Below are 11,965 nucleotides of genomic sequence, written 5' to 3' on the forward strand. Positions count from 1 at the left end.
TTCGAGAGGAACATGCCTTGCCTTGAAGGACTGATTAGATTTTAGCAGGTGGAGAAAGTTCCCTCCAAGAGGAAACACATGAGCAGAGGCAACAAGGCAGGAAAACAAAGGGTCTACTAGGGAAGTAGAAATCAGAGAGCAAAATCTAAGATGTATCAGGAAAGTCCTTAATGCCAGACCAGGGAGGCTGAATGTTGTTTGTCAGGTGGTGGGAAGAAACTGAAGGTCTGTGAGTGGGAGAGGCAAGATTGGATTAAACTAACAGCTGAAGATAGCATGAAATGGAGTATGGAGAAACTAGAGGTAGCTCATTAGGAAATCACTGCATTAAATCTCAGGCAAAAATGTTCTAGATAAAGGAATGGAGAGGAAGAGATAGCCTCACAATGTCCGATACTCAGGAGATCCCAATGTTAGTTTCTTTCCTCCTTTGGCAATTGGAGAGATTTTAAGGAATTGTCAAAAAATTGTCTAAAAAAAATCTCATTCAACCAACCAACAAATATCTGAGCACCTACTACTTGCCAAGAACTATGACAGACCTTGAAGATATAAAAGACAATAAGGCAGACAGGATTCCTGACCTCTTACATCTTATATTTTCTTGAGGACAAGAGACAAAAATCAATTATCAGATAGTTTCACAATGTGAATTACTATGAAGAAAATAAACACGGAGATGAGTGGCCAGGGAAGGGCACCCAGAAGTGGTGACAACTAAGCAGAGAGCTAAAGGATAAAATGAGCTGGATGTGCAAGGAGTCAGAGGAAGAGGGATCCAGGTAGAGGGACAAGCATGGGCAGAGTCCTGGAGTTATCAGTAAAACCCGGGGTGTTCACAAACTAAAACAACAATGTTGCCAGAGCATAATCTGGGTGGGGGTGTTCATAAACTAAAACAACAATGTTGCCAGAGCATAATCTGGGTGGGGGTGTTCATAAACTAAAACAACAATGTTGCCAGAGCATAATCTGGGTGGGGAGATGTGGCTGGAAATACAGTGAGAGGAGCAATCAAGAGGACAAGACACCTTGGGCCTGCAAGCCATGACAAGGAACTGGATTTTAAGAGCAATAGGAAATCACTAAATTTTAGTGTCCAAAAGGTTTTAGGCAAGGGAACGAGATGATCTCCGTTTTAAGATCGATCTTGCTACAGTTTGTAAAACTGCCTAAGGATGGTAAAAGACTGAACCTGAGATTTCATTTAGAAGGAAACTAGTGTAGAGCAGGTGAGAGATGATGGTGGCATGGTCTAGATTAAGAAAGGCCCTTGGGAAAATTAACAGCCCTGCCCTAATATTTTTGCAGAAATGATCCTTTATGATTGTGCTGCACAAATCCCAAATGAGGTGAAGGATGTTGTCTTGTCCTATTATGAACTTTTCTGTGGAAAATGCTCTTTCCAAAATCAACATAAAATTAGATCTTTGTCAGTTCTAAGTATTAGAACATAAAATCTTAACCAACGTTGTTAAACTCATAGATTTCCAGCATGTAATTTTCATTTTCTGGAAGGTGATTAGGAATCTTTCCAAAGAGATGACACATGGCTTGAGAACTGGGGGCGGGAAGCCAAAGGAAGCAGCCATTAGGTCTCCACGCTGAAAGAATAGCCAAGTGCAGAGGCCTTGAGAAGGGAATGAAATGGCCACGTTCAAGAACACAAGCAGCCCAGTGGCTGGAGCAGAGTAAATATCCATGGTATGTGGTCCACATTTACTGAATGTCCAAGACATGTCTTCTAATTCATCTGTCACCAAAGTGGTCATAAGCAGTCGCCATCAATAAGAAACAAGCAGAGAAAGGGCCTACAGTTAAATTTATTTTTCAGTTGCCTCACAAAAGGCTAAGTAAAACTCAGTTTCTGGTGAACCCAGGTAGACATGCTCATTTTAAAGAGAATGAATATATCTAGGAAGAGCCTGGCAGTATATTCCCAAAGGCGTGACAATAAAGTTCCTTAACATGTAGTCAGCACCCTCAAACGTCAACAGGTCTGGAAAATTCGGAATCATTTCCTCCTGTCATTGGCCCTTCAAGCTAATTCATACGGGGCAGCCTCTCCTACTCCGACCCGGAGCCTATCAATCAACGAGAAAACAGCTTCCCCTCACTGGGCGGTGCGAACAAACTCTACACAATCAAGTCGGATAGAGGACTGGAAACCGCGGGCATTACAGGGCAGTCCTTAACGTCATATTCGCTTGTCCGCTCGGCCGCCTCCGCCTAACCGGAAGTCGCGGATGTGACGATGCAAAAACGCCCGTCGGGGGCGCGTCTCTTTCAGCAGCCAATGGGCTCTGCCCACCTTCGTCCTCGTCAGCATTTTGTCTAATCGCGGCCTGTGACGCTCGAAGGGCGGGGAGCAGAGGGAGATACAGAAACCGACAGGGGCCAGGCGCCCGGTGGCTCCGAAGCGGGGAAGTGGGACAAGATGGTTTACATCTCGAACGGTAAGTTGAGAGCGGGCTGTGGCTTCGACCGGTGACTTGTAAGATCGGACTCCAGGTTCCTTTCATCGTCTCTCGCTGAATCTTGGGCCCAGTGCGGCTTCCCCAGGCTTAGCGCCCCGCGGCCGGGCGGAGCTGGACCGAAGTCGCCCCGGCTTGCGGCGCGTCAGCCGATGGTCTCTTGAGCCGGCAGTCGGGGGCCGAGGTCCCGCCGGCCTCACGCTGAGTATTGGGAGCCGTGCAACCCCGCCTTCGTACAGCAAGCGCTTGATTGTGAATTTGCGAGGGTGGTCTTTTCTCTCGGGTGTCGGTATCCTTAAAACTAGTAAGGACAATGACGCCGACGCTGTACACGTAGCGCTTGTGCCCTGGACAGTGTTTCAATTATTTGCTTATCGTCACATTCAATCCTGTTTTACGGGTGGAAACTCTGAGGCTCAGATAGATTAAATAGCTTGCCCAGGATCACAGAGGTAACTTAATGGCTGAGTCGGGATTCGATCCCTGGTAGGCTGACGTCAGCGTCCTTGTTATCTGTTATGCTGCCCGTATCTACAACGTGTAAAAAGACCGAGCCGACCTAGGATGATAATTAGATGAAAGCTTTGCATAGGCTTTTTCCCCAGGAAAGGGTAGCTAGTCAAACACGGAACTTTTTGCTCGAATTTCAAGGGGCACGGGAAAAAGTACTAGGAGCAAGTTAATTATTACCGGAATGGAGAATCCGAGACACTTTAATTCTGCGACCCCACAAAGAAGATGACCGGAAAGGAAGGACATGACTGTGTCAGATCAGTGCTAGAGCTGCCTGCCCACCTGTTTGACTCAGGTGAAATTCTTTGGCGCAGTCTTAACAAGGAGTTGTGGATCACTGGAACTAGGTCTTGGTTCTATTTGAGTCATCTGTTTTTCTCCAGAGACGAGTAAGGTAGTCAGTGAGGAGCCTTCTGGCTGACTGCACTTTTGCATTTCTTGACTTTTAAAAATCTCCCCTTCTCATCTCCCACTTAAAAATCTTTGAAACAAGTAGATTGATGGACACTACAGAAAAGCATCAAAATTTCGTCTTAGTTTTGGGTGCTTTCAGACTTTAGTCTGTTTTATAGCCTGTTTTATAGCCTTTGTGATAGAAGCTTAAGGCTGGAAGCTTCTGTATGAATTATTGAATAATTGCTTGTATTTGTTGTGTCTTACTGTGTTCGCATTATTTCATTTGGTCCACATAAGTAGCCGATTAGCACCCTTTATCGTACTTTGAGTTGAGAAACGCAACTGCATTCAAACACCTTACTTCTCTCTGGGGATATTGCTGGAAGGGACATTCTGCCTTAAGAAAGGGAAAGTGGAAAAAGCAAGATAGAATCACAGAGGAAGAAATGATAGGTTCCAATTAGATCCACCTTCTTAGGACTGTGTTATCAGCACTTGACAAAATCTTTCTCTTTCAGATGACTTTTTTTTTTTCCAACAATCTTATGTGATGGCTAGCCCTGGAATATTTTTTGTTGGAGAAAGAAAATGTCACATCAGCCAACGAAGCAGAGCTAGTAAGAGGCAGAGAACTAAGCCTGTCATCCACCCTCTAAACTTTTGTAGCCCCTTGCTGTCAGTAGCACAGTGAGAGCTTAGATCCAAGTGGATATCTGAAATTAAGCTGGTCAAGAAAAGAGGAAAAGTAAACCCTAGTGGAGTGGGTAGAGGTGAGTGGGGTTAACCCTTGGGATAATGGAAAGGAAAGGTAGTTGACAGTTATTCTTCCCCCAAAATATTCTGACATCTTGATTTGCAAGGCTGAAATATAGCGTACCAACTTATGTTGTAGCTTCTATTAAAGTGGTTTGAAAAATAGATCCAGTTTTGCTTAAGATAAAGCTAGAGTCTATTAGAATTAAGAGTGCTATTATAGAAAACAGTTATTTTAATGAAGAACAAGCCAAATTCTCTTTAGTACTTAGAGCATACACACTCTTTAATTTATAAGAATTTTATAAAAATAACTGATTCCGAAGACTTGTAAGAGTATGAATAAGCAATCTTTTTATACAGGCAAGAGACTTTGCAAATGAAAAGAAATACTCAACACATTTAGGAATATGGAAGTGGTGTGAGCATTCCTTTATATTCACCTGTCCCATTTGTTTCTTCAAAGTACTTGAATAAAGAGGTATTTTTACACCCATGTTGATAGCAGCGTTATTCACAGTAGTCAGAAGGTGGAAGCAACTCAAGTGTCCATCAACAGATATGAGTGGTAAACAAAATGTAGTATATACATACAAGGATATATTATTCAACCTTCAGGAAGGAGATTTTGACACATGCTGCAACATGGATGAACTTTGAAGACATGCCAAGTGAAAAGCTGGTCACTAAAGGACAGAAATTGTATGATTCTTCTTTTATGAGGTTCCTAGAGTAGTCAAATTTGTAGGGACAGAAAGTAGAATGGTGGTTGCCAGGGGCTGGGCGGAGAAGGTAATGGGAATCAGGGTTTAATGGGTATAGAGTTTCAGCTGGAGAAGATGAAAAAGTTCTAGAGGTGGATGGTGGTGATGGTTGTGCATCAATGTAGAATGTACTTAATATCACAGAACTGTACTCTTTAAAATGGTTAACCATTGGTAACCATTGTTACATTTTTAAACCATGATAAATTTTTGTTTTATATATATGTTTTTTTTTTTTTCTTGCTCTGTCGCCCAGGCTGGAGTGCAGTAGTGCCGTCTGGGTTCACTGCAAACTCCGCCTCCTGGGTTCAAGCAATTCTTCTGCCTCAGCCTCCTGAGTAGCTGGGACTGCAGGTGTGTGCCACCATGCCTAGCTAATTTTTTGTAGTTTTTAGTAGAGATGGGGTTTCACCATGTTAGCCAGGATGGTCTCAATCTCCTGACCTCATGATCCCCCTGCCTCGGCCTCCCAAAGTGCTGGGATTACAGGCATGAGCCACCGCTCCCAGCCTTTGTTATATATTTATAGAAAGAGAGAAAGTAGTTGAATAGAATGAAGTCACCCACCAAGTTTATAAACCAGTAGGCTTTTGACATACTAGAGGAATGTCCCTAGATAATGGAACATTACTTCTCCGAACCTTTCCTTGGAATGATGCTCACAGATTTCTTCTGGTGTTGGCCATTTGGAACAATGGGCAAGTTAAAACCCCAATCATTGTTACCTCACTAATTAAATGTGATGCCTCTTGGGTTAGGGATTTGTAGCACTCACTAAAGTTTCTTTAATTCTTATCTGTAGGACAAGTATTGGATAGCCGGAGTCAGTCTCCATGGAGATTATCTTTGATAACAGATTTCTTCTGGGGAATAGCTGAGTTTGTGGTTTTGTTGTAAGTATAGAAGTGCTCTTAATTGCCCTGATATTTAAGTTGACAGGAGTACATCATGTGCATTATGTTAGGTATATTAAATAAGCCCAACTTTCCTGAAACAGTTTTCTATTGCAATTTAAAAAATAGCTTTACACAGGGAAATAGACTTTAGTGATAAAGCTGCTACCACCAGATAGCTTATGATTATGAGTATATGTTAGTTGGATTGGTAAACTTGACCACGTCTTAACCTTGGTGGTAACTACTTCAACCTATGGCTGGGTCTGTCAATTCTGATTCTAAATGACTGGGCCTCACTTTCTCTCTACTATTCTTGTTTTTTTTTTTTTTTTTGTGCGTGCAACTTTCATTCTATATTATATAACAAGTAAATAAAAGGTTTTATATCCTGGTTTAAAAAAAATTCCAAAGTAGTGAACTTTTTTATAATGAAGGGTTAGAATTGGTAAAGGAGACAAAAATTTAAATGTCTTCATAATTGTAAGCAGTTACTAGTTAAATGCATGTTTTGGTCTTTTACATGCTGTTTGTTAGAATTGTTCATCAATAATTAAGAAGTCTTACCTATTCCTAAATTTGAATATATATTTGAGTGTCTCATGATCAGGGAACTGTAGGGATGCAAAGATGTGGGAGACCCTTTTTTCATCGAGTTTACTGTCAGTAAATATCTTCATATTGCAAGGGTGGGCATGATTGGGAGGTGAACATCAGAGGAAGTTATCCCAGATAAAGGAAACCACATGAAGGATGGCATAGAAGTTTGAGTATCAGGCTGTGGTCTTTATGCTTAATTTGATCTTAGCTGTGGTTTAGAAAGTTTAATTTTATGGCTATATATAGCATAAACTAGATGGTGTAGAATGTAAAATGGAAGAGATGGTTCCATAGAAAAGTACAACAGGGCACAGGAGAGGCCCTAAGTTACCCAATCCAAAACTTACTCTCTTACAAATTTCACCTACTCCATGTTGTTTATAAAAGTACTTTTTAAACTCAGTTAAATCCTTCCATATAATTTTACATATCATTTTTAAAAATTCCATTTCAATGGATTCCCAGAAGCCCTGTGCCTTTGCCACACCACCCTTGGCCCCTCCTTCCCTAAGATGTTAGGTAGACTTTTGAAGGGGAAATGAACATGAGACACTGTAAAAACCTGATGGCTGATTTAAAGTGGAGGTCAGGGATGACTCTGGTTTCATGCTCTGTCTAGGGGAGTTATTAGCAAATAAGAAATACAAGGAAGGGTAGATTTGGTGTACAACATAGCACATTCAGTTTAGACACATGATTAAGTTAGATGGTGTTGTCCAGCTGGCTGCAAGAAATGTGGGTTAGGAGCTAAGTGGGTTTAGTGATCCTCTCACAGAGATGATAGTTAAAAACCGTGGAAATATATTTTAGAATGTTGTCAAAAGTGATACCTTTGTTGTTTTCTGCCCCTTGTTTCAGTTTCAAAACTCTGCTTCAGCAAGATGTGAAAAAAAGAAGAAGCTATGGAAACTCATCTGATTCCAGATATGATGATGGAAGAGGGTACAGCTTTTTAAATTGATAATAGTTGTTTTTATCTCTTTGTATACTTTTATTAAATTAGACATTTTAGGTAGATAGAGTTAGATTTTTGGAAATTAAAAGTTTAAATCCTATTTTACAAAATTAATGCATTACTGTAAATTAAAAGTCAAATTGCCTCTGATTTGATAATAATCAGTTAACCTGACAAAGCTAAAATATACATCAAATATCCCATGGAAAAAGCCTAAATTAGAGGATGAAAACTGATGGCCAACATTAAAATCTAAAGATTCCATTGTAACATCTGGATTTCCAGTTGCTGATTAAAAACTTAGAAGATTGCCGGGCGCGGTGGCTTATGCCTGTAATCCCAGCACTTTGGGAGGCCGAGGCGGGTGGATCACAAGGTCAAGAGATCGAGACCATCCTGATCAACATGATGAAACCCCGTCTCTACTAAAATACAAAAATTAGCTGGGTGTGGTGGTGTGCGCCTGTAGTCTCAGCTACTCAGGAGGCTGAGGCAGGAGAATTGTTTGAACCCAGGAGGTGGAGGTTGCAGTGAGCTGAGATCGTGCCACTGCACTCCAGCCTGGAGACAGACTGGGACTCCATCTCAAAAAAAAAAGCCTTAAAGATCAAGATCAAGTAGCACTGGGCTAGGCTTATGTTTCTACCTGGCAAAAATCAGCTGGAGCTGGGTTTCAGTGGGACATTACTGGAGGTGCTGTTCAGTTCATCACAATCCTTTCTTGACTCAGTTCCTTGTGTGCATTATGTGTCTGATTCCTTTAAGTGTTTTAATTTTTGCCTCCTGACCTAAAATGGTAGTTTCTATTTTAAATTGTGTTTTAGGGTCATGCGGGTGCTGAAAAAGAAAAGGGTCTAGTTGAGTGCTTTTAAAAGGAGACAATTAAAGTTGTGTCTGTCAAACAGTAGATACTAACTTTTTATTTTATTAGGCCACCGGGAAACCCTCCCCGAAGAATGGGTAGAATCAATCATCTGCATGGCCCTAGTCCCCCTCCAATGGCTGGTGGATGAGGAAGGTAACTTCAGATCTGAAATTCTTTTGTAGGATTTTGTTTTGAAAATGCTTCTGTACTAATGTTTTCTTTAAGAAGCTGCCCAACAGCTTATAATTACTCAGACATTATTTGGAAATATATTTGTTATCTTAACCCTTGAAAAATTCACTGGCCTTATTATCAAAATGTCTTTTGAGAAAGGTTTTATAACATGTAATATGTTGGGCTTTTCACACAGATCCAAATTAATAACCAGTAACTAATTATTGTAACATTTTCTTTCAGGTAAATGTCTGCTCTAAGAAGCAGACAACCGGACATGCACGTTCATAGCAGAAGGAAAACATCAAGAAGTGGAAGGCTGACCATGATGAGCAGTAGATGAATGTGTATGTCTGAACAAGGACTGCTCTGTGTCCTCACAGATGAATGAGGTCATGCTGGGAATTCCCTCTGCAGGGAACTGGCCTGACTGACATGCAGTTCCATAAATGCGGATGTTTGTCTCATTACCTTTTTGTATCGTTTATTAAAGTATTAATATAGTTTTAATAAGTAAATATTTTTAGGTTGCAGAATGGACTCCTCATCTTTATATTCACGAAAAAACAATCTGAAGAAAATAAATAAAAGCCTGTGTATTTAGCACTGTTAGTGTCACCTTTTCAACTTCTGAAACACTGTTCATTGTTAATTTTTTCTCATTTATAAATCACACTATTTATTTTAGTAGTATGCATATCATATCTGTGCTCTTGAATTAATTTTTATTTTTAATATATTTGTCTCATCAATCTTTAATACATCATGTCTGACTTGCTACCAAATATAATTATCAGGGTATTTATAAAGCCATAGCTAACAAAACTGAGCTACAAAATGAAAATTTACTAAATAGTCTTTAAAATCATGGACTTCAGCCTGGCGCGGTGGCTCATGCCTGTAATCCCAGCACTGTGGGAGGCTGAGGCGGGCAGATTGCCTAAGTTCAGGAGTTTGAGACCAGCCTGCAACATGATGAAACCTAAAATAACAAAAATTAGCCAGGTGTGGTAGTATGCACCTGTAATCCCTGCTACTCAGGAGGCGGAGGCAGGAGAATCGCTTCAATCCGGGAGGCGGAGGTTGCTGTGAGCATGCCACTGCACTCCTGCCTAGGTGACAGAGGGAGACCCTGTCTCAAAAAAAATAAATAAATAAAATCATGGGCTTCCATGCTATCTTTACAAATTTGCACTCTATAGCATCACTCAAAATACTGCCTATTGGCTTTAAACTCCATCTGAATACTGATAACTTTCACATTCTTTCACTAGAGTGGAAGCTCTGAGACTAGGAATTTTGTTGTCTTTAACCCCAGTCCTTTGAATAGTGACTACATGTAAGATAGTCATGTAGTATTTATTGGAAATAAGTATTTATTGGAAAAACGAAAACATAATTCCTCTTCTGGTGTTTAACAGGCTTTGAAACCAAGTGTTCAGGTGAAAGCCTTTTTATATTGATTTATCAGCATTTATACAACCCCGTTTGTCAGGAAATGGGATGTTGTGGCATAAGATACCAGTGTTCAGGATAAAGAAGCAATTACAATGCAGGTTTCAGGATAAGGATAACAGTTTGCTGGCCACTTCAATTATGTGTCAGGTTTTTTTATTTTTTTATTTTTATTTTTGAGACAGGGTCTCACTCTTATCCAGGCTGGAGTACAGTGGCTGCTCACTGCAGCCTTGACCTTTTGGGCTAAAGTGATCTCCCACTATGGCCTCCCTAAATGCTGGGATTACACGTGTGAGCCACAATGCCCAGCCTGTGAATTTTTACACATTTTAAATTCTGACAAAGTGAGGGATATGTATAATGTATACATATATACAAAGTGAGGTAAATGTATAATGACATTTGCATTATACAGATACATGCAAGGGTTCAGTAAAGTTTGGCAGCTTCCTAGATTGTATTGCCAGTGAATGGCAGAGGCATTATTAAACCTCCACCTTACTCTATAGCGGGGAGACCATGGCAGAGTCTCAGTAGGTGGTTGATTGTTGTTACTGATGGCTCTTTCTGAGCATGTGAACCATGGTCCTCTTCTGCCTCCTAGCACTGCTGCTGCAGGACTTGTTCCTCAGGTCTTATCCCAGAGTCCTGGCTGCATTTGACATTCAGGTATTCTTTGCACTTCAGATAGAGTGTAAAACACAGGTTCTTGAGTACTTTATGCTTAACACTTGTCTTTGCTACTCAATAGCTTATGATCTTGAGTGAATTATGCCATTTTATCCCACTTCACTCACCTGTAAAACGGTGATTAAATTTTTACCTCAAAGAGTTCTTTATTTAGTATTTAGTCATCACATGCTTACTGGGCACCTACCATGTACTGAAGATAACTGGCAAAGCCTCACGGAGCTTACATTCTAGTGTGGGAGACAGTAAGTGAGCAGGCATGATAATTACAGACTAATGCTTCATGCTTCAAAGGGAATAGGATGATGAGAGAATAACTGCGGAAGCCCTGAGGTGACATTTGAGTTCAGACGTGAGAATGAGACAGCTGAGGGAAGAGCATCCAAGGCAAAATGAACAGCAAGTGCAACAGCCCGATGACGGGAAGGGCTTGGCATGTCTGAGAAAGATAAAACAAGTGTAGCTGGAAATGCCAAGGAATGGGGAGAGTGTTGTGAGGTGAAATTAGAAATGTAGCAATAACTAGATATGGTCTTTAGGTGGTGGTTAGTTTAGATTCTGTTCCTTAAGCAAAGGGAAACCATTAGAGTTTAAAGCATGAGTGACATCTAATTTTTGAGATAAGTCTTAGTGGAGTGCTGGGTACATAGTAGTATTAACTACACAATATTGTAAAACAACGTGGGCAACTAAATAAGAACAGTTCATAGCGGGACAGGACAAGGAATTCGACTTAAGAGGCTGTTGTAGTCATCCAGGTGAGATGATAGTGGCTTGGGCTAGGTAGTGGCATAGGAATGGAGAAGTGGTTGAATTCAAGATCTATTTTAGAGACTGCAGGATTTACTGATGGATTGGATGTAGAAGCTGTCGACAAGTGAAGAATCAAAATGACATTTACTGAGATGGTGAAAGTGAGAGGGGAGGGAATCAAGAGTTACATTTTGGACATATTTAAGTCTGCAGTGCCTTGTAGACAATCCAGATGGAGAGACCAAGTAGGCACTGGTTATCAGTCCGGATCTGTCTGAGAGGTTCAGCCTGGATATATATATTTGGGAGTCGTATTCATTGTTAAAGCCAGGAAACTGGATAGTCACCCAAGGAGTGTGCCTGGAAAAGACCTAACCCCAACATTAGAGGCTGGACTGAACATGAAGACATATGAGAAAAACTAAGAGTACATATGGTATCTGGGAAGCCAGGAGAAGAGACGCCTGTGAGGACGAAATAAGATGCGGGTTATCAGTCGACCCACACTAGGCGCTCGAAAAGCTATGTGTACTATGTTGCTGGCACCCTACACAGTCAGAACTAATCACAGCAACACCCACTCAATCAATCCACAAGCACACCCCGCCCGCAGCCCCTGCGCCGGGCAGCCCCGCCCCCGCCTTTCCGGAGCCCTCTGGGGCGACTCCGCGGCGGCC

General features: G+C 41.2%; 1 protein-coding gene across 1 annotated transcript; it reads left to right on the plus strand.

Annotated features, from left to right (window-relative positions):
* The first annotated feature begins 2,263 nt into the window (after nt 1-2,263).
* On the plus strand, nt 2,264-8,993 carry SELENOK (selenoprotein K). Its single transcript, NM_001200024.1, has 5 exons — nt 2,264-2,456; nt 5,703-5,793; nt 7,252-7,335; nt 8,280-8,366; nt 8,631-8,993. The coding sequence occupies exons 1-5, from the start codon at nt 2,438-2,440 to the stop codon at nt 8,632-8,634; spliced, it is 285 nt and encodes a 94-aa protein (NP_001186953.1). The 5' UTR covers nt 2,264-2,437; the 3' UTR covers nt 8,635-8,993.
* Nucleotides 8,994-11,965: the final 2,972 nt, after the last annotated feature.

Source organism: Pongo abelii, chromosome 2 (genome assembly GCF_028885655.2).
Source record: "Pongo abelii isolate AG06213 chromosome 2, NHGRI_mPonAbe1-v2.0_pri, whole genome shotgun sequence".
Lineage (NCBI taxonomy): Eukaryota > Metazoa > Chordata > Mammalia > Primates > Hominidae > Pongo > Pongo abelii.